At 35.1% G+C, this 23,921-nt stretch overlaps 1 protein-coding gene across 1 annotated transcript in view; it reads left to right on the top strand.

Moving 5' to 3' along the window:
* LOC135205355 (cell adhesion molecule 3-like) overlaps positions 1-16,293 on the top strand; it is a 269,454-nt gene extending 253,161 nt beyond the window's left edge. Inside the window, exons 4-7 of the mRNA XM_064235844.1 lie at positions 3,759-3,894; positions 5,390-5,523; positions 6,213-6,423; positions 15,242-16,293. Coding sequence (XP_064091914.1) covers positions 3,759-3,894; positions 5,390-5,523; positions 6,213-6,423; positions 15,242-15,315 — 555 coding nt within the window. The 3' untranslated portion in view covers positions 15,316-16,293. The remainder of the gene's footprint in view (positions 1-3,758; positions 3,895-5,389; positions 5,524-6,212; positions 6,424-15,241) is intronic.
* The last annotated feature ends 7,628 nt before the right edge of the window (positions 16,294-23,921 follow it).

Below are 23,921 nucleotides of genomic sequence, written 5' to 3'. Positions count from 1 at the left end.
TTTTTCCAGTCGTGTTAAATTTCGTCATAAAATGTGTATATTTTCCCAACCGTGTTCTATTTCGTCATCTAAGCTTCAATTATAATTTTCCCAATCCGTTTGTTAAATTTCGTCATAAAACGCGTGTAACTTTTCCCAAACCGTGAGTTCTATTTTTCGTTCATATGTCTTCATATATTTCCCGCAATTCGTGTTAAAACTTTGGTCATTTAAAAATGTGTAATGTTTCCCAAACCGTGTTAAATTTCGTCATAAACGTGTATATTTTCCCAATCGTGTTAAATTTCGTCATAAAACGTGTATATTTTCCCAATCGTGTTAAATTTCGTCACAAAACGTGTATATTTTCCGAACTGTGTTAAATTTCGTCATAAAACGTGTATATTTTCCAATGGTGCTAAATCTTGTCATAAAATTCTAACATTTTCTTAATCGAGACAAATCTTGTTATTTGTGTATATTTCCCAATCGTGTTAAATTTTTGGTGAAATCTGTTTATTCTCCAAATCGTGCCCAATTCTGTCATGTGTATATTTTCCCAATTGTGTTAAATTTTTTCATAAAATGTGTCTTCCCAATCATGTTAAAGATTGTCATAAAATGAGGATATTTTCCCAGTTGTGTTAAATTTTATCATGTGTATATTTTCCCAATCGTGTTAAATATTGTCATAAAACGTGTAAATTTTCCCAATCGTGCTGTATTTTCGTCATACACTTCATATATTTTCCCTATCGTGTTTAATTATGTCATAACACTTGTATTATTTCCCATCGTGTTAAATTTCGTCATAAATCGTGTGTATCGTCCCAATCGTGTTAAATATTGTCATAAAACGTGTATATTTTCCCAATCGTGCTACATTTCGTCATAAAACGTGCATATTTTCCCAATCGTCCTCTATTTTCGTCATACACTTCGTATATTTTCCCAACTGTGTTAAATTTCGTCATAAAACGTGTATATTTTACCAACCGTGCTAAATTTCCTCATAAAACATGTATATTCTCCCAATCGTGTTAAATTTCGTCATAAAACGTGTATATTTTCCCAATCGTATTCTATTTTTGTCATACGCTTCGTATATTTTCCCAATCGTGTTAAATTTCGTCATAAAACGTGTATATTTTCCCAACCGTGTGAAAGTTCGTCATGAAACGTGTACTTCCCAATCGTGTTAAATATTGTCATAAAACGTGAATATTCCCACAAGCGTGCTACATTTCGTCATAAAACGTGTATATTTTCCCAATCGTGCTCTATTTTTTTCATACACTTCGTATATTTTCCCAACTGTGTTAAATTTCGTCATAAAACGTGTATATTTTCCCAATCGTGCTCTATTTTCGTAATACGCTTCTTACATCTTCCCCAAGACTCCATTAGAAACTCGCGTCAAATTCAACTAACCATCTTGGAATCTAACTTGTAATTGGCGAGGTGTTTAAGTAAAAACCACTGCGTGACGGACACACACACACACACACAAAGAAATTAGTAGAGGAAGCCTTTGATATACAAATCCTTAGCAAGACAAGCGCCAGCGTCGCCAACGGCCACAATTCTGTCACTTATATTTGTACGGCACTTCGAATTCGACACTTTGAAGTTTCTTCATCTAAGTTGCATGTTTACCTGGATCATAATTAATGAGGGGCTGGGAGGGGAAGGGGAGGGAGGGGAAGGGAGGGGTCCCTCACCTGGGGAGTCTGGAATGTTTTCTCTCTCTCTCTCTCTCTCTCTCTCTCTCTCTGTTTTTGTCTTCTTCAGTAGCTGTCTGTATCTCTGAATTATCCTCACTTTCAATCTCTCTCAGTCTTTATCTCTCAATTTCTCTCAGTACTCATCTCTCTCTCTCTCTCTCTCTCTCTCTCTCTCTCTCTCTCTCTCCCATACAAAAAGTAATTAAGGAGAAAAGGCCTTAAGTAAATATTTGCCATATAGTCAAGATTAAAAATAATAATAAGAAAAACTCTATCACGACTTGAAGTTTAGCCTCCTTAAGTTGACTTAAGTTGACTCAAAGTCCCTCGCCTACAACTTCAGTCAGCCTTGACTGAGTCGCAGAGTCACTGAGAGTCACTGAGAGTCACTGAGAGTCACTGACTCACGACCAACGAGTCATAGGGAGAGGGGATATCTTGAAATATTCACAAAACAAACAGAAAATCTTTTTTGCTTTTTTTTTCTCTCTCTCTTCGCCGGACAAGGAAAATGTTTCGGCGAACGTATGACTACGTTTGACGTTGAGAAAACGTTTTAAATTTTTAGAAAAAAGACTTTTAAACGTTTAGAACATTATTTAATCTTTTAGGAGATTTCCAAACGTTCAAGACATCTAAACGGTTAGAACACTTCCAAACGTTTATAACTTTAAACGTTTAGCAGGAGACTTCCAAACGTTAATAAATCGTTTAGAAGAAGACTTTTAAACGTTTAGAGCATTATTCAAACGTTTAGCAGGAGACTTCCAAACGCTTTAAACGTTTATAAGAAGACTTTTAAACGTTTAGACCATTATTTAAATGCTTAGAAGGAGACTTCCAAACATTCATAACATCTAAACGATTTGAAGAAGGATTCCAAACGTTTAGAACTTTAAACGTTTGCCAGAAGACTTCCAAATCTTTAGAAAACGTTTTAAACGTTTATAAGAAGACTTTTAAACGTTTAGAACATTATTTAAATTTTTAAAGGAGACTTCCTAACGTTCATAACATCTAAACGATTAGAAGAAGAATTCCAAACGTTTAGAACAACTATCAACGTTTAGAAGGAGACTTCCAAAACGTTTTAAACGTTTAGAACATATCTAAACATTTAGAAGAAGACTTCCAAACGTTCAGAACATTATCTAAACATTTTCAACGACTTACAAACATTTATTTGATTCAACCAATAACAAGAAACTACAAAAAAACACTAATTATTTACAGAAACACTTCTGGGGTGAGGCTTCACTCCCCAAATCCTACTTCATTTTGTCTGTGGCTCACCTCAGTCGACTGGATGTCAGGTACATAGGTCAGTGGTTGGGGTAACAGAGGTATAATAGGGTTCGTATTATTATTATTATTATTATTATTATTATTATTATTATTATTATTATTATTGTTGTTGTTGTTGCTGTTGTTGTTGTTGTTGTTGTTGTTGTTGTTTATCAGAAAAAAGAGAAAATTACAAAAGTACTCAATCAAAACAATTAAAAATAAAATTTTAAAATGGATTAATAAAATCACTGACCAATAAAAACTGATTAATTATTAATCACACGAAATGAATATTTTACATTCTGATAAATTCCGCAGTGATTTTGCATAAAAATTAATATACAATAATTATAAATTATTCCTTTATTATCATAAACTATATTGTAACATATCTATATTAACTTTCAAAAATGAAAACATAACAATCCTATGGTTCTGAAGGAAGTATCCTACTAAGAAAAATACTAATCCTTCTTCTCCTGTGGTCCTGAAGGATGCATCCTACTAAAACAATTATAATCCTTCCTGTTCCTTTCTTCCTTCTGGGAGGACTCTCCCTCCAGCTGAAAATCCTATGGTCCTGAAGGGGACATCCTACTAATTATTGTAATAATAATCCTTCTTCTCCATCCTACCAGGAAGATCCTCTCCAGGCCAACCCTACCTGAAGGAGGAGGCATCCTACTCAGAAAAATGATAATCCTTCCTCTCCTGTGGTCCTGAAGGAAGTATCCTACTCACAATAATAATAGTCCTTCTTCCTTCCAGCAAGAGTCTCTCCAGCCCAACCGCGTTGTCCTGAAGGAGGTCGACTTCAACACCTCCGGGCAGTACAGGTGCGAGGTTTCAGCAGAAGGACCCGAATTCAACACAGTCATAGGAACTGGAAGTCTTTTGGTCGTGGGTGAGGATATGAAGTCCCTACCTGGTCTATGGGATTCTCTGTTTTCCCCCTTATTTCAGTCCTGACAGGAAATGTAAACATAGGGAGAAGCTGTAAAATCTTGGGAAAGAAGGGATATGTCATTCTTTTATTTGACCGTTTTCCTAATAATTCATCTGGCCCACCTATAGCACCCTTTGTATGTGTCGTTTCATCTTGGTGTTAAACTTCACTCTGTTTTCCAGTCTTCACTGGGAAAGTTAAAGTTGGGGAGAAACTGCAAAAGCTTTGGAAAACTCAGAAAGAAAATATTTGCCTCTGCTTTCCCAAAAATTCAGCTGGCCCACCTAACCCCTCTAAGGGGGCGTTTTCATTTTAGGGTTAAGCCACCCCACCAAACATTTCATTTGGAAGTCAAAATCCATTTGTTTTTCCATCTCCTCTGGTAAAAAAAAAAGTCGGGAGAAGTTGTCAAAGTTTGGGAAAAAACTAAAAAAGTGAAATTTGGCCCCCATTATTCTATAGGGGTGGGTTTATCCCTTCAATTTGGGTCAATTTGGAGTAAAAATCCATTCTTCTCCTTCCTATCTATAAACATAAGAAAAAAAAGTGGAAACATCAGCTGTCCCCTATACAGGTGGGTGTGTCCTTTCATTTTGTGGGTCAACCCCCACAATGCTGGGAAATAAAGAGAGAAAGAGAGAGAGAAAAAAACAATTGTCCCTCAGCCATTTTAAACATTGTTTTTCTCTTCCCTTCTGCCAAAAACCAAGTAGGAAGAAATACCCAAAGCTGGTGAAACCCATGAAAAAATTGTCGCCATACCGAATATGTAAAAAAATAGAAAATAAAAAAAAAATATTCTGAAATGGGGGAAAAAACTGAGAGAAACTATCAAAAGATTTTTATGACTTTGAAAGATTCCTTCTATCAATCAATTGAGGGGGGAAATACGTTCATATTTTATGCACGAAGATGTGATTGCTAGTGCATGAAAGATTCATCGCTCTCTCTCTCTCTCTCTCTCTCTCTCTCTCTCTCTCTCTCTCTCTCTCTCTCCTCTCTCAACAGTTTGGCAATCTTATACATTTACCCTTGAGACCTTTGGCATAAATTCAGTTCTCTCTCTCTCTCTCTCTCTCTCTCTCTCTCTCTTACTGAGAGATTCATAATCTAATCCTATCAATATGTATCACAGTTATTCCTGTTATAATTACTGATACAATGCAAATTATCAGTTTCTATTGTGATTGAAGATATATATTTACTCACATTTTAATCGTTAATCTTAAGTGACATTTATGCCCTTTCATTCGTCAATTCATTCACATTCATCCATCTGACCTCCCAATGACCTATTATTCATCCCTGTCAATTCATCCACCCTTTGACCCAATTCATCCATCTGACCTCCCAATGACCTATTATTCATCCGTCAATTCAGACCCTCTTTGATCCAAAAATCTCCTCCAGGAGCTGAATCCTCAAGATGAATCCTTCACTGTACCCCCAACAGAGCCTCCTACTGCAGGCCCAGTCATCACAGGAGGGAAGGAGAAGTACAAGGTCAACGAGACAGTTGACCTCCTGTGCACCTCGAGTCCTTCAAGGCCGGCGACCTTCCTCTCCTGGAGGATAAACGACAGGCCGGTGAGTCCTTCAATGAGGATGCTGCTATTTGGGGTTACAAGGTCCTAGGATGTGTAAGTGTTTAGTTAAAAATCCTCTTTAGCAGGATCCTTGAGTTAAAATGGTCTTACATGGAGAGTCCTACAAGTCCTAGGATGTGTAAGGCTTTAGTCAAGTCCTTTGAAGAAGGATCTTCAAGTTAAAATGTCCTTAAATGGAGTCTTTTTAAATCCTTGGATAAGTGAGTCCTTGCAGGAAACTTTTTAAAAGTCCTTGGATAAATGAGTCCTCAATTTATACTTTTCAAAGTCTTTGGATAAGTGAGTCCTCAGTTGAGAGTTTTTGAAGTCATTGTATAAGTGAGTCCATTTATGAAACTTTTTTTTAGTCAATGAATAAGTGAGTCCTCTTATGAAACTTTTTAGTCATTGGATAAGTGAATCCTTAATTAATACTTTTCAAAGTCATTGGATAAGTGAGTCCTCTGTAAAAACATTTTTAGTCATTGGATAAGTGAGTCCTCTCATGAAACTTTTAAAGTCATTAGCGAAGTAAGTCCTTTGACATAACTTTGAAGGTCCTCGTTCCAAAGGCTTGGAATCGAACTGACCAATTTCAAACCCTCAGAATTAAACCAAACGCACCAACAAGTCGTGACCAAACCGAGGCACAACCTTTCACCTTTGACCTCGCCCTTCGTAACCCTACAGGCCCCACGAGAGCTGGTGATGAAGGAGCCCTTGTACGTGGCCAAGGACGGCCTCGTCACGCAGTTCTCCCGTCTCATGTTCGTCGCTCGCCCTCACCATTTCGTCCGCGGCCTCCTCAGGGTCAAGTGCGTGGCGGAGATCAACGAAAGGCGGATGGCCCACCACCCCACGATACCCGAAACCTTCAGGGCATGGGAGAGATCTTTCCAAGGTTTGTATCTGTGTGTATCCTTAGCATCCTTCGAAGGATTAGGCTAGTTGTAATCGAGGACCGGTTCTGAGGTCTTGGGAAACAGTAGGAGGATGCTTAATCCGCTCACGAAACCTTCAGAGCAAGGGAGAGATCCTTCCAAGGTTTGTATCTGTGTGTATCCTTAGCATCCTTCGAAGGATTGGCTTGGTGGTCATCGAGGACCGATTCTGAGGTCTTGGGAAACAGCTGGAGGATGCTTAATCCGCTCACGAAACCTTCAGAGCAAGGGAGAGATCCTTTCAAGGTTTGTATCTGTGTGTATCTTTAGCATCCTTCGAAGGATTAGGCTAGTTGTGATCGAGGACCGGTTCTGAGGTCATGGAAAACAGCTGGAGGATGCTTAATCGGCTCACGAAACCTTCAGAGCAAGGGAGAGATCTTTCCAAGGTTTGTATCTGTGTGTATCCCTAAGATCCTGCGAAGGGATTGGGCTGGTTGTAATCGAGGACCGGTTGTGAAGTCTTGGGAAACTGAAAAAGTGTGAAACTTCGCTATATTTTTAATTAGGCAACGCATTTTTCATGGAAAATGGGGCGGCTGTCTTGAAGTCCTTGGCTGACATACTGTTTCGACCTGGTTGTTGGATTCTTAAGGATCGTTTTGCTCAAAACAAAAGACAAACAAATTGCTTTGAAGTTCGGTAGTGAATCAGTCCATAGTCATTTGAAAGTCCACAGAAGAAACATTGTTTTTAACGTCCTTTTGGTAAATTAACTCAAGAGACAAACTTTCAATTTTGAGAGGTCCCTCATCCAGATTCCTTCTCTTTACAGCACTGACTCTCAACTACCTTTGAGTCACCCCTACACAATACTATACTATTCTCTCTACGAGATCATGTCACCTGTGGAATTTTAAATAACCTATATTATTCTCCCAATAAACTTACAACTCAGGAGACCCAATGCCTTCATCTTCCCAATGTATTTTCACAAAATCTCTCTCTCTCTCTCTCTCTCTCTCTCTCTCTCTCTCTCTCTCTCTCTCTCTCTCTCTCTTCAAAATTCAGTTGGGCTATATGCATGACTGAATTGATGTATGTAAGTATATATATATATATATATATATATATATATATATATATATATATATATATATATATATATATATATATATATATATATATATATATATATATATATATATATATAGGTACTGTGGACACTGCTTGCCACTACAAAGCCTTTGGATCCAAGTGCAAGAATTATGAAAGAAATTATCACAATATACATATCTGCCTGCTAAGAAAGCAACCAATACTTATATATATATATATATATAATATATATATATATATATATATATATATATATATATATATTATATATATATATATATTATATATATACTATATATATATATATATTACTTAAACACAAATAACCAAAACCTGAACCTACAACAACCTCCAACAGACAACCCATCAGGAAATTAATTCCTCGCACATTGCAATGATTAAAGCGTCCTTATTAGGAGACAAAACAGAAGACTATTAATCCTGGAAGGTGTGATTACTCGTGCGAGCGGTGATCAATCAACAGGTGTTGCAGGAATCAAGCGGACAGGTGTGGCTCTGTCATTGTTGATTATATATATATATATATATATATATATATATATATATATATAAATATATATATATATGTGTATATATATATATATATATATATATATATATATATATATATATATATATATATATATATAGAGAGAGAGAGAGCGAGAGAGAAGAGAGATTGAACGAGAGACGAGAGAGACGAGAGAGAGAGAGAGAGAGTTGCTAGGGAATCATTTTAAAACCCACAAATAATAAGTTGTTCTTGAGCCTTATTAAACATAATAATATATATATGATATATATATATATATATATATATATATATATATATATATAGTATATATATATATACTATATATATATATATATATATATATATATTTATATAGTGTGCATGTGTGTGAGTGTCAACAATAGCATAAACATTAAAAACAGATACAACAATGCTATTCAACTGACCAATGGCCTTATTGCTAAAAAAAAATAACAAAATAAAAATTAAACAACCAAGCATCAAAAACGTTTAAAATACAAAAATTTAAAAAGAATTTTTCTTCGAAAATGTTAAAATGATTTTTGCCAACAGAAAAATCCGAATGATTTTTCTAAACACATTGATAACAGTATCTCGAGACAGGAGAATGTTGTGAAGAACATTTTATGAAGAGATAATATATAATAATTTTATAGCTCCAAGAGAAGCTATAAAATAATTTCATGACACCCTGAGAAAGAGAAAATAATTTTATATCACCAACAGAAAGATATAGAGTAATTTTATAACTCCAAGAGAAGATATGAAATAATATATTTATTTCATATATTTTTTCTTTTTATTTATTTATACATATATATATGATATATAATTGCACATAAATTTGTGTATATATGCTACTTTGTGTATAAACATACTACGTATGAAACAACCTATACACAATGGACCCCATCCCCAAATAAACTCACAAATAAAAAATACACCCGGCCCATGACGTTTCACCATGGGACAAAAAAAATATGCACATCTACTGAAATAAACACACACACACACAGACACACCAGTCTAAGAGGGATATTTCTATCCCTCACCTTAAATTAGTATATAGACCCAGGGAGCAGGGGTGCCAATGCCCCAAAATTACCGATACCCCCTTGCCTAACCCCCCTCCCTGGCCCCTCCCCAAAACCAGGAACCAGCTGGCTGGTGGGTGAAAAGGCAATATTTTACACATTATGTCTCACCTCCACTTAATTAGCAAGACTGGAATTAAAACACTGGCCCCCCGTAATGAGGAAAGCGCCCTTTTCCAAAGTGGTCGTTACTGTCTATTGTAAGTGTGTGTATGTATGTAAGTATATACATATGTACAGACACACATATATATAAAATTAAATATAAATAATATACAGAAATAAGAATATATATATAAATATATATATATATATGTGTGTGTGTGTGTGTGTGTGCGTGTGTGTGTGCACAGTACATATGTATACAAGTGTATGTTTGTGTGTGTATGTTTGTATACTATTACTATATCACACCAGTGATCTCAACATTCATCTTCATAATAATACATGTTGTTGGCAATTTCTTAATTACCAAAAAATAAAAAATAAAAATAAAAAAAAAAAAAATTTCACATTACAAAGGCAACACCTTCATGGACTTGAATCCAAATTCTATAATCCAGATGCAACAACAATGCAAACCTCAATCAATTACATTTTTGCAAAAGAAAAAAAAAAAAAAAAAAAACATTCGTTACAATGAATTAATGTATTACCAATATTTTCGCGAAGGTCATATAATATGAGGGGGGCCTTTTTTGAGTTCAAAGGTACATAAATTAGATAGTGATTCATAATGTTTCGTTCTTTTTTTTTTGGAGGTGGGGTAAAATTATCAGTGATTCATGGTGACAATATTTATTTTCGAACTGAATGTTGAATCATTTGATTAATATGTGCAAACAGTTACTAAGAATAGATTTTACCTGATGGTTAAATATTGGTAATAACTGTCTATAGTACTTAGATTCAGTTGAGAGAGAGAGAGAGAGAGAGAGAGAGAGAGAGAGAGAGAGAGAGAGAGAGCAGAGTTGACTGATTGACTGATATAATTAAAAACAGTCAGCCCAAAATTCAGCTAACAGGGAGAGAGAGAGAGAGAGAGCAGAATTGACTGATATATAACTAAAAATATTCAGCCCAAAATTCATGAAACAGAGAGAGAGAGAGAGAGAGAGAGAGAGAGAGAGAGAGAGAGAGAGAGAGAGCAGAATTGACTGCTATAACTAAAAAAGTCAGCCCAAAATTCAGTAACTGAGCAGAGAGAGAGAGAGAGAGAGAGAGAGAGAGAGAGAGAGAGAGAGATTCACTGGATTACTGGGTATATAAATTTAAGCTAAATGGCAGGTAACATACTTGCCGATTGCCTTACCAAATTCCTGAGGAAAACGTTTACCATAAATCAATACGGGACATTTGCCTAAACTGACAGATTAAGAATCTACAAAGACATTCAATAAAGATGCTTACAAAGACGCTGACAAAACAGCTTAAGAAGGAAAGCAATTGTTTCGCGGAATCCTGAGCAGCAACAGCCTAGCCTCTCTATCCACCCCTCCCGGCCCCCTTGCCCCCCACCCCTGACCCCCACATCATCCTAAGGCATTTAAGAGGAGCCAAGGAGCCAGAAAGTGGCCATGGAAAACGCCTCAGGCTCTCGGCTCATCCCGTCAAGAGCCTCATCTTTTTCATCATCTTAATGGATTCGCGTCCCCTCACGCTCGCTTCGCCTTCGACGAAGGGTTAATATATATATATTATTAAGCCGCCGCTGGATGATGTCGATGATGTCATCATCGGGGTGGCTGGCTATAAACATAGGCTATTAGGCATGTGTGCGCGAGTTGTGTGCAGGATAAGCAGTCAGATCTCTCTCTCTCCTCTCTCTCTCTCTCTCTCTCATTCTCTGTCTATCTCATATATATATATATATATATATATATATATATATATATATATATATATATATATATATATATATATATATATATATATATAATAAAAGAGAGAGAGAGAGAGATATTTTGACCCATCGCTCAAACTAACCCAGTCAAAGAATTTATCTAAAAACTCCCTGTTAACGTTAAAAACAATTCTAGAAACTCCCTATTTGTTAAAATAAATTCTAAAAACTTCCTGTTAATGTTAAAATCAATTCTAAAAGCTCACTGTTAATTTTAAATAAATTCTAAAAACTCCATGTTAATGTTAAAATGATTAATTCTGGCATTTCAAGCCTAATCATTTTTTATTTTGGTAAAAATTACCAAAGCCAAAAATCCATTCTGGAATGTAAAAAAAATACATGCATTTATTTAGTTTTCAAGCTAAATACTTTTGTAAAAATTTTACCCCCCCCCCCCCTAAGAAACTACCTAAACAAAAAAATATAAATTTTTACTTTTGCAAAGCTAACTTTTTTTTAGTAAAATTACCTAAACAAAAAATGTATATTTTTACTTTTCAAGCCTAATACTTTTTTTAAGTAAATTACTACAAACAATATAATAATTTTTATTTTTCAAAGCTAATTACTTTTATAAGTAAAATTTATAAACCTATATATATTTTTACTTTCAAGGCCTAATACTAAGTAATATTACTAAACAAATATATATATATATATATATATATATAATATACTAGAATAATATATATAAATATAATATATATTACTTAATTTATATATCTATTTATATATATAGATATAGTTTTTCAAACCTAATACGTTTATAAGTAAAATTTACCTAAAAAACCAAAATAAAATATATATTTTTACTTTTCAAGCCTAATACTTTTTTTAAGTAAAATAACCTATATAAATAAAAAAAAATATTTTACTTGACTACAAAAACAAAGAAATGCAAACAATTTAATGTCTCTCACTAAGATCTAAAATACAGGTCCAGTCACAAAGGAACCGTGAATCAGGAATTAGATCTGAAGAATTAGATAGGAGGAATTTGAGAGAGCCTGAATTAGATAGAGAAGTTGCTTAACAGTCCCCACAACTTTATCCGACGGAATTCTTGGAATATTCTTTAGGAATGATGTGGGAATTATATCATTGATACGTTATTAGATCAAGTTCTGTGAGAACATAAATTAAATAAGAAAAAATTACCTGATTTAAATTAAATATTCAATCTTTTTTTAAATGCTATAAAGTGAAATTGGATGGTCGGGTTTGGGGGCAAATTAACAATTATTAAGGGAGAATTAACAATTATTGAGTGGGAATATTGACAGAATTATTCAAGAAAATATACGAGAATTATCTACGAAACATTAAGGGGAGATTTAACAAAATTATATAATAGAAAATGACAATTATTTAAGGGGCAAATTATTTACAGGAAATTAATGATTTAATGAGAATATTATTTAGAGGAAAATGGTTATTATTCAAGGGAAAAATAACTATTATTTAAAGGGAGTTATTTAGAAGAAAATAACTATTATTTAAGGGGGAAGTTATCCAGTGGAAAATAACAATTATTTATGGAGCAAATTATTTAGACAAAAATTATCATTTAGAGAGAATTATAACAATAACTGAGGGAGAATTATCATAAGTATTCACTGATGCTTAATAGATTTTAGAGTCAAACTAATAATTACTGAAGGAAAATTATCAGAATTATTTAGGGAAAACCATGAAAACTGTTTAGGAGAAAACCAAAAATTATCTAAATAAAATTAGCAGAATTATTTAGGGACATTATCACACCTGTTTCGAGTCACTCACTGATTAGTGAAAATTAACGATTATTTCAGGAAAATTGCCAGAATTATATTGGGAAAATTAACAGAACTTCTTAGAGAGATTAACAGATTAGGAAAAATAACAATTATTTACGGAGAATTAGAATATATCTAAGGAAAAATAACGATTATTTAGGGAGAATGAACATACATGTTAAAAGGGCGAATGAACAGAACACAAAGGAAAATTAACAATTATCTATGAATTATCAGAATATATTTTTAAGGAATATTAAGGAAATGGACTTGAATTGTACGTTCGTTTAAATTTTTTTTTTTTTCGTTTTTATCATTTTTTTATTTTTACATTTTTCCTTTGTAAAAACGAAGGGAAACGAAGGGAAAAACATTGGCCATTGCATAAATATATTTCTAGTTATCAATTTCCACTATTTTTTTATTTATTTTTTTACAAAAACGAAGAAACGTCAAAATATTTTTCTTTATAAAATCACGTTCATCATTCCTTAAGCTACTGGAGAGAGAGAGAGAGAGAGAGAGAGAGAGAGAGAGAGAGAGAGAGAGAGAGAGAGAGAGAAGGCCTTGTAATTTGCATACCACGTCACATGAACTTCCCAGGGCAAACTTAGAGAGAGAAACACCACTAAAATTTTCAGTAGAGACACAGACGATCTTTCGAAGCGAGAGATAGAGAGAGAGAGAGAGAGAGAGAGAGAGAGAGAGAGAGAGAGACTGTGGCTCAAAAGTACCGGGATAATTGTATAGGAGAAGGCGAGATCATGTTTCTGAAGGGGATCTTTTTAGGACCCTTAAATTATTCGAAAGGTATTGGAGACTGGTGGAGAGATTTGTGTGTATGTACGTGAAAGCATATCTCTCTCTCTCTCTCTCTCTCTCTCTCTCTCTTCTCTCTCTCTCTCTCATTTCAATACCTCTTTCACCTCCTTTCCATCAACACAACCAAACAATATCTACAAACACTGTCCCATCTATCTCCTTCATTGGCATTCAGCATCCAAACTTCACTTCCATACACGAGTGTTGGCTCAACAAACCAGTCTCCTCTTCTCTTCCCTCCAAAGCTTTTGCATACATCCTGTTGCCTTCCGTGTTCCAGTTATCCGTGACTGACGTTCGTTCGTGCCATACATAGCAAGCATATGGTGTTCTGTCTCGGTAGATTCCACTTGCTCTTATAACCTTATCCATTCGTATGTTCACTTTCAATTTGTATACATGATATGAATATAAATATGTTTCATTTTAGGGAACATGTAGTAGAAGTCAGAGCACATATTCTTATTTCTGAGTCTTACTTTCAACTAGTTTTAAACTGTTGCAATTCTTAAATCTTAATAATCTTCATTAAACCACAAACTCATTCACTTAGCAAATTAGAAGACTCTGCTTGATTTCTGTCAGCAAGGAGAACCACGGTGCTTCCATTGGCTGGTCTGAATCTTGGATCTGTATTGAAAAGTGTCAAACTTCCGTCTCGCCTTGGGCTACTACTAATCTCCGGTAGAAACTTTCTGGATCAGCCTGGAAACAAAGTCGTAAAGTTTCCTGGAAGCTGGAACTCAGGTCAGCTTCTGTTCTTGTGTCATGCTGGAACTCAGGTCAGCTCCTGTTCCTGTGTCATGCTGGAACTCAGGTCAGCTCCTGCTCTTGTGTCATGCTGGAACTCAGGTCAGCTCCTGCTCTTGTGTCATGCTGGAACTCAGGTCAGCTCCTGCTCTTGTGTCATGCTGGAACTCAGGTCAGCTTCTGTTCTTGTGTCGTGCTGGAACTCAGGTCAGCTCCTGCTCTTGTGTCATGCTGGAACTCAGGTCAGCTTCTGTTCTTGTGTCATGCTGGAACTCAGGTCAGCTCCTGCTCTTGTGTCAAAGTCGTGGGAGCCATTTGCATGCAGGCTGCTTAGCTCAAAGATGTCAGTCAAGGTAGCGTATATTGAATAAGCACTGACGTCCTTACAGGGGTCATCTCCTGTAGGGTCAATGACCCAATTGTGGTCAATGACTATTTAAAAATTCAGCAGATTACTTTTTAAAGGTGGACAAGGAGTGGGATTCCTTTTTTTATTTTGTTGATCATGTCCATGTGTATCCTATGGGCCAAATCCTTACTTTTCAGACAGTGAGAGAGATTTCTTGTGTTGACCAAGGCCATGAGTATCCTAGTGGGCCAAATCCAACTCTTGGTCCAATTTGAGACTTTGGTTTCAATCAGTTAATCTCAAAACAACGAAGAATATAAATGCCATTAAACAAATAAGGCCTCGTATAAAATCACTGAAGCATTTGTAGTGTGTAGTGACTGTAAGAAAGAGCATTAGTTGCAATCCTCCTCACTGAGAGAAGCCGAAAACATTTTAAGATAATTTTTGAAGCCTAACCACTGTTTACATTTTCTTCTTCCCCACAGCCAGCACAGGACACCGGGTCCTACCACCCACCTACTTCGTGTTAGCCTTCGCCCTCTCCTTCGTCAGTAGATGAAATGCAGCAGACCCTCCCTCCCCCTTACCCTCCTCCTCCTCCTCCTCCACCTCTGTACGAAGGATATCTCTAGGATAATCATAGGACTAGGCCTCTAAATAACCTTTGAAAATATAAAGCATTCGAGTAAGCAATTCGCTTGTGGTTCTTCTTTTATTTTAGTGTCGCCATGATGAGAAACTGTGAGACTCTTCTCGAGGTAATCCAGTGATACCGTCGCTTTGTGTATGAGTGAAAAGGGAAAATGGTACTTTGTGTATAAAGGGAAAAAAGGAAAAAAACAAAGGAGCTCTGACGGTCAAGTGGTGATGATAAACTCCAAAATAATGTGCGATAAAGTTGTTTAACTTTGTTTATACAAAGAGGAGAGTTGTCTGGAGTGTGAATAATGCAGGTGCTTTACTTTGTGTATATATAAACAAGGTAAAATGGATTCCAAATGCTATATAATAAAGACTTGTTGGACTTGGTGTATATAGAAAAAAGGAAAACGGACTTCAAACTGCTAAATGTTAAGTTTCTGAACTTTGTGTACATACAAACAATGACGAAAACAAAGCTCTCCAAAAGTCAAGGAATAACTTAGTGTGCATAATGAGGAAAATGATTTAAAACGCCAAGTAATACAGCTACTCAACTTTGTGTATAAACAATGAAAAAAAAATACTTCTGAGAAGTTAGATAATAGAATTTTTATGTATATATAAAAACTGTTCTATGCCGCTGTTGCTTTTCAGATTGTTTATATTAGAAATGCCCTAACTTTGTGTATATATAGAGAATAACAAATTGTGTACATACGAGGATGAAGCTGATCGTAACTAATGAATTCTAAAGGGACATATGACTTTGTTTATTGAAAATATGTATAAATATCGACTTCAGAATCTTATGATTACAGATCCTGGAGTGTACGTCAACAAACAATGATAAAATACTCGTCTTATGAACATAGTATGATAGTGAAACGAGCAGGGTAAACACAATAAATTGTTTGATTGTTGTACCTATATATATATATATATATATATATATATATATATATATATATATATATATATATATATTGCTATATTGAAAATATTAGTACTATACTTACAACATTTCTCAACTGTCTCCTAAGTAATCACTTATTCCATTACTCAACTACAAGTTCATTTCTATACTTATAACATTTCTCGCCCGTCTCCTAAGTAACCACTTATTCTATTACTTAACTACAAGTTCATTTCTATCAATTCACCCTTCCCTTAACGAAAAAAGAAATCCCAATATGCAAGACGACGGTAACGTAATAACTATGACAACAATAATCCATTCATAAAAAAAAATCTGCCTTTCATAATTTCTCCAGATTCATTCACAGGAATCATTGTTTACTAGATCACTATTACTACTACTACTACTACTACTACCATTCATGATGCGTGGATGACTCCGGCTGCGTAGTCACTCTGAGTGGATGCTGATTTCATGTATGCTGTTGTGATGTGTTTATCTATATATATATATATATATATAAACACGTCCATGTACATACACACACACCCACAGAACTACGCTTACGAACCCACATAAAACTAAACCCCAGACCATAAACGGAACAATAAATACAATATGTCAAGAAAAAAAACACGCAGTGGTTCTCTCTCTCTCTCTCTCTCTCTCTCTCTCTCTCTCTCTCTTTCAATGCAATCCACCCAGCGCCCGGAACAAAAGCGACCTCTATATACATATATTCAACCCGAAAACTGGGAGGCAACACTATTTTCATACGATCCATTGGTAAAAAAATAAAATAAAAATAAAAAATGAAAAAAAAAAAAAAAAAAAAATTTTGAACCGTTTGTTATGGGGAATTTGCTTTGCGGTCGGCGGGGGAAAAAATGATGAGAGAGAGAGAGAGAGAGAGAGAGAGAGAGAGAGAGAGAGAAGAGAGAGGAGAGGCTTAAAGAGTTGTTAGTGGGATATTCTTTAATTTTCCATCTCTCTCTCTCTCTCTCTCTCTTCTAGCCTCTTTCTCTTCTCTCACCCATCCATCTCTCTCTCTCTCTCTCTCGCTATCCTCTCTTCTCATTCCCTCACTCACCATCCATTCTCTCTCTCTCTCTCTCTATCTCTCCATTTCTTCCCCCCCCCCCTCCCCTCTCCTCACCACCATTCTTTCTCTCTCTCTCTCTCAGACTCCTCTCTCTCTCTCACTCTCATTCCCTCTCCCAGCCATTATCTCTCTCTCTCTCGCTCTCTCTCTCTCACCATCATCTCTCTCTCTGTCTCTCTCTCTCTCTCTCTCTCTCTCTCTCTCTCTCTCTCTCTCTCTCTCTCTCTCTCTCTCTCTCTGTTTGGTCTGTAAACATACGGACACGGTCTAAATTCATGTATAATCCATATTTTTCGGATGGGCGGTGCCCGCGCCCGCCCAATGTGGGCTTCGGGGGGTGGGGAGGGTGGTTTAACCAGCCACCCAAAATTGGGAACCCATAAGAAAAACCCACTTTTTTCGCTTTTATTTGTTTGTAATTTTCTTCTTATGTTTACTTTTAAGTTTAAGAATATCTTCAAATATTACTCCAAGACTATAGATATCATATATATATATATATATATATATATATATTATAGATATATATATATATAATATGATTTAATATTTAATTGTAAAACAAATACAAGCTTAAAACTAAATATATTACAAGAAATTCGAAAAATTACATATATCTAAAATTGCAAAAAAAGATATACACAAAAAACCAGTTCGAACAGATAAAAATTCAAAATAAAAAAATAAACTAATAAATTCGAATGTTGAAAAAAAAGAAAAATAATAGCCTTCCATACAGACCACCACTACAATACCAACCGTCCTAAAAAATGGTGTTAACGAGAGTTCCCTATTATTATTATTATTATTATTATTATTATTATTATTATTATTATATTATTATTATTATTATATTATTATATTATTGATATTTATTATTATATTTATATACAGTCTTATTAATTATTATTATTCTTATATCATATCATCAATTGTATGTGTCTAAAATACATTTTGTTAATTCCATTACCACAATAAATTCCAGAATTTTTAAAGCAAAATAAAAATACATTAAACCTTATACCAATTACAACGGCCTACAAAATACACTACAAGAATTACAGCAATTACAATGAAACGATAACTGCAAAAAAAAAAACTACAAAATGGCAAAAATACAATCGTTACCAAACTAATCCAGCTCCTACAATGAATAATACGCACAGGATCATTATTCACTGTATTTCACAATGCATAATGCAAAGGCTTGAATTTACATATATGCTTTTCTCTATGACAAAATAAAAATGGACAGTTTGTCATGAAACTGTGTGTGTATGTATATATATATATCGTATATATATAAAAAAATAATATATATATATAATATATATATATATTTATTTTATATATACAGTATATAAAGACATTATATACATACACGAATATATATACACACACAAACACACACGCGTGTATATATGTATGTTTATTAAGAATATTGCTCCCGCAACAATGAAAAATAAACGAATTTAACCCCTTTAATCTACTGCCTGACCTGCTTATATAAAAAACCCAAGAGAAACTTGATGAAAATTATACTACGCATCTGAAAAAATTATTATATATATATATATATATAGATATATATATATATATTATATATATATATATATATATATATTACGCATCTGAAGAATTATATATATTTATATATATATATATATCATATGTTATATATATATATATATATATATATATATATATATATAATATATATGCAAACGCCTGTTTTTGTCAATTTTGGGCGGCCAACAATCATTGTCCTTAGATATAGAGTATTTATATTATCATTTACCATGATGACTGGTACAAGCAATTTTTTTTTTTTTCGGTCACAGGGAAATGCATATGATACTACGAGCATGCGAGCCTATACATTATGCATTTTCAGGCATGGAGCTGATTATTCAATGTATGAGCTACTAGAATTTTGTTTTTTCTCTTTTTGCAGGCGAGGGGAACCCGTTTGATGTTGATTTTGTAGTATTGTGGTTTCGGTTGGGTTATCATTATAGTTTTCTTCCTTATATTCCTGTATTTCATGTGATTTCATATATATATATATATATATATATATATATATATGATATGTATGTATTATATATACGTATATAGATATATATATATATATATATAGTATATATATATATATATTATATATATATATATATATATATTTATATATCTATATATTGTATATATTAATATATAAATAATAATATATGTGTATTAATATTTGTGTATAATATGCGTAATATTTTGTGTATATAACCAAGCAAATAAGACATAATCTCGCCCCAACTCAAACCAACGGTACCAAACCAAATTGCAAAGCCCTAAATTCAAAAATAAAAGTATCCTTTTATATATATGCATATATATATTATCATATATAATATATAGTTATATATATATATATATATACATATATATATATATATATATATATATATATATATATATAATATGGGTTGACCAGACTGCGAGCACTTTGAAATGCAATGCAACAGTTTCATATCTCAAAGAATTTTAGTTATCTGACAAATAAAATAATCTTTAAAAGATTTAAACAAAAAAGGCAGTACTTTCAAATCAAAGTAAATATTTGTTTAGGTAACGTAATACTTGTTCAAACCAACCAACAGTTGCAAACCAAACCGCGCAATTCCTCAAAAGGACAAACCAACAGCCATAAACCAACAGCCATAAACCAAACAGTAATAATTCTAACAGAAAAATCACAAGCTCTAAACAAAACTCCAAGTTGGTTAAATGACCAACCAATAGTTCTAAACCATACAGCAGTCTTTTTTTCTAAAATGACAAATCACCAGCTTTAAACCAAACAGCAAGTTAGCTAATTATTCATCAACAATTCCAAACTAAACAGCAATTGTTTAAATAATATAAAACTAACTTGAAACCAGATTCTAATAAGTCCAAATCAAAGAGTAATTGTTTTAACAACAAATGACATGCTTTAAACCAATCTGAAATTTGGTCAAAGGACAAAACACTAGCTCCAAGCCTAGCGTCAATTGTTTGAATAGTTAATAACCAGCATTTAATCAAACTGTAAGTTCTAATAAAAAAGAAAGTTGAATGCCAAACAACAAACTATTTAAGAGACAAATTCCAAAATTAAACTGTTTAAATTCTTAAACTACAAGAGGGACAGTTCCAAACCAAATTGTTTCCTGCTTAATACAAATCCCCAATGAGAAAGAAATAGAATGACATTTGTAGAAGAAAGTGGAACGTTTAGCCTCTCAGGGGCCCGCCCCCCCTCCGCGTGAACAAAAGTTCAACCTAATCACTCTCTGACGGACGCTTCTCAGACAGCAAATTACAACAGGAGGAAATGTTGAGAAAAGGTCACCACAAATAAATGAATCGATCCAACAATCATTACAAGGAACTTTGTATTTTCTTAAGGAAGTATGACTCCCTTTATTTTCCTTCAGGAGTTGGAGTGCGGGGGTTCAACTCCATCCCTTTTAGAGAAGAAGAGGAGTCAAGTTTTTTCATAACTACTCCCTTTCTAATAAAAAATACTCCATTTCAAGTTATGGATGAAGGATCCCAACTCCTCTTAACTCCTCTTTAATCTCTTTCACGTACTGGAGAAAAGTAATCGTCCCTCTTTTTAACAATCAAAACCTGGGGTCAAAGAACTAGCTCCTTTAACAACTCGTTCCCCTCCCCCCTAGGCCCAAGGGAAGACGTGGGTACGGAATGTGGGAGTCCCAAACTCCTTTTAGGCCCTATGGGAAGACATGGGATGAAACGAGGAGGTCCCAAATTCCTTTTAGGCCCAAAGGGAAGACATAGGATGAAACTAGGGGGTCCAAATCCCCTTTTATGCCCAAAGGGAAGACATGGGATGAAACGAGGGGGTCCAAATCCCCTTTTAGGCCCTAAGGGAAGACGTGGGAATGGACTGTGGGGTTCACAAACCCCTTTTAGGCCCTAAGGGACGAGGTAGAACTGTAGGAGTGGGGAATGTGGGGAGACAGACTAAAGGGCCGAAGCATATAAATATATAAAACCAATAGAGGAGTAATTGGTAGTGGCCCCTCCCTGTGAAATTTTAATGGCATCCTTGAATGTAACCGCCAGGCGCCGAGAGAGAGAGAGAGAGAGAGAGAGAGAGAGAGAGAGAGAGAGAGAGATTCGTGTGTTATTCACATCTTTCTATTGCCCTCCAAGGGAAGAAACGTAGAGGATATAATGCCCCATAATGGAAGGTGCGTGTTTGTTTATATTTTTTATATAGGTCCCTGATTAAATCCTGCCTTGGGTTCATCTTTCAGAGAGAAATAACAGAGAGACGAGAGCCAGCTCCCATCTTTACGCCTACAACTCGATAACTCATTCAATGCCAGCATTAAAATCTGAAGCGCCAAACCCCCACAATCCCGTCGGATACGAATTTTCCGAGGCAAAATATGAACAAACAAAGAAAAAAAAGGCTGACTTTAAATTTTAAGAAGACCACTGACGCCGGCGAACACCTCCACCACCTCCACCAAACTGACCCAGCAGCCGCCGTCGCATGAGATATTGAAAACCAAACTTTTTTTTTTTTTTTTTCGAATCACGATCAATCATTGAGGTAATCGATGAAAGGAGAACAGACGTGTAAAATGACGTGACCTTCCTGACCTTTTATCCTTTTTTGTCCAGATGCTCAAAAGGTCACCCCCCCCCCCCACCTCCCACCCGTCTCTCTCTCTCTCTCTCTCTCTCTCTCTCTCTCTCTCTCTCTCTCTCTGTGGCTACCAGAGCATGAAGTTCAAATATGCAAGGGCCATCATAGATGGCCAAAGTGCCAGGCTAGCGGTGAATGACGTAACAAAGAAGCTCAACTGTTTTATTTTTGCAGACTGTTACCAACATTTCTCAAAAATCATGACAACAAATATACCTTACAATACCAAACCGGAACACAAGCCAAGGTATAGAGCAATCACAATCATTTCCCCCGAATAGCACCAAGACCAAATAAATATTCTCGCAGTGATGGACTTCAATAGACTTTCGTTATCAAAAAGATTTATCTGCCTGATGTTGGGAATTCAAGTGCTTTTAGTCGCTGTTTGTAGTCTAAGATTTAATTACTAATATCAGCTGCTAATACCAGGGGAGTCAGTTGCTATTTCTAGTTGCCTACAGTCGTGGATTCAACTGCTATTTACAGCTGCCAACAGGCAATTACTGAATGGCTTTATACAGGTCCCTCCAGTAAAGGGATTCAATGGCTATTTATTCCTGTCAATAGCTGGGGAATCAATTGCTATTTGCAGTTGCCAATGGCAGAGGATTAAGCTCCATTTACAGTTGACTGTAACTGGGAATTCTATTGTTATTTATAGCTGCTTACAGTCGATGATTCACTTCTATTTACAGTAGCCTACAGTTGGGGATTAATTTGCCTCTTACATCTGCCAGCAGTCTGTTAATGAATACCTATTTGCAGCTGCCAACAGTCGAGAATTCAACTGCTATTTCTAGTTGCCTACAGTCGGGAATTCAGTTGCTATTTACAACTGCCAACAGTCGTGGATTCAAATGCTATTTACAACTGCCAGCGATAAGGGATTCAACTGCTATTCCTAGCTGCTAACAATTGGGGATTCATTTCCTAACTACAGTTGCCTACAGCCGAGGATTCTGTTTCTATAGAAACCTGCCTACAGTTGAGCATCCCACCCACAATTAAGGATTCAAGATCTGTTTACGCAGACCACGCGCCAATGCCGAAAAAAACAGCCCGCCCATCACTTTCGACGTTTAATATATGCCGACGCATGGAAAAAAATATATACACTTGTATGCGAAATGTACCCAAGCCATGAAATATGAATTATGAGGGGCGGTCCTCATCGTTCACTCGCTGCGTGCACACACACAAAAAAATCGTGCTCGAGAGCGCACGAGCACGCAATGTCGAGGTGTGATGCATAACGCATTGAATGCAGATGGTGATTGTACATATATATGCATATTTTGTGTGTGTGGTTGTGTTCGTGCGAGAATTACGTACGGGCGCGCGCATATTAGATGTGCACATACATACACACACCTTAAGTTAAGGTGGTCGTGCTGTATATAGATATAATATTATAATATATAATATAAATTATATATATATATATATATATATATAGATATTCATATATATATGATATATATAATATCTTCATATAATAATAATATAATATAATGTAGATTTGAGAGAGCGAGAGAGAGGAGAGAGAGAGAGAGAGATGGGCGGGAGAGAGAGAGAGAGCATTGAGATAAAAAAAGACAAGACATTTAATCCTACAAAATAATCATGACTTCAAAAGAGAGAGAGAGAGAGAGAGAGAGAGAGAGAGAGAGAGAAAAGTTTAATCGTCAAATAATCATGACAGCAGGCCAAGCCATTCTTTCTTTCCCATTCCAAGTTTTTTTTGAACGAAGGTGAACTTTTGTCTTAAGCTACTAAAACAGTCCAATT

This window comes from Macrobrachium nipponense, chromosome 49 (genome assembly GCF_015104395.2).
Source record: "Macrobrachium nipponense isolate FS-2020 chromosome 49, ASM1510439v2, whole genome shotgun sequence".
NCBI classification, from domain to species: Eukaryota; Metazoa; Arthropoda; class Malacostraca; order Decapoda; family Palaemonidae; genus Macrobrachium; species Macrobrachium nipponense.
Note: the sequence above shows the minus strand (reverse complement) of the source record. Positions and strands in the feature narration are given on the sequence as shown.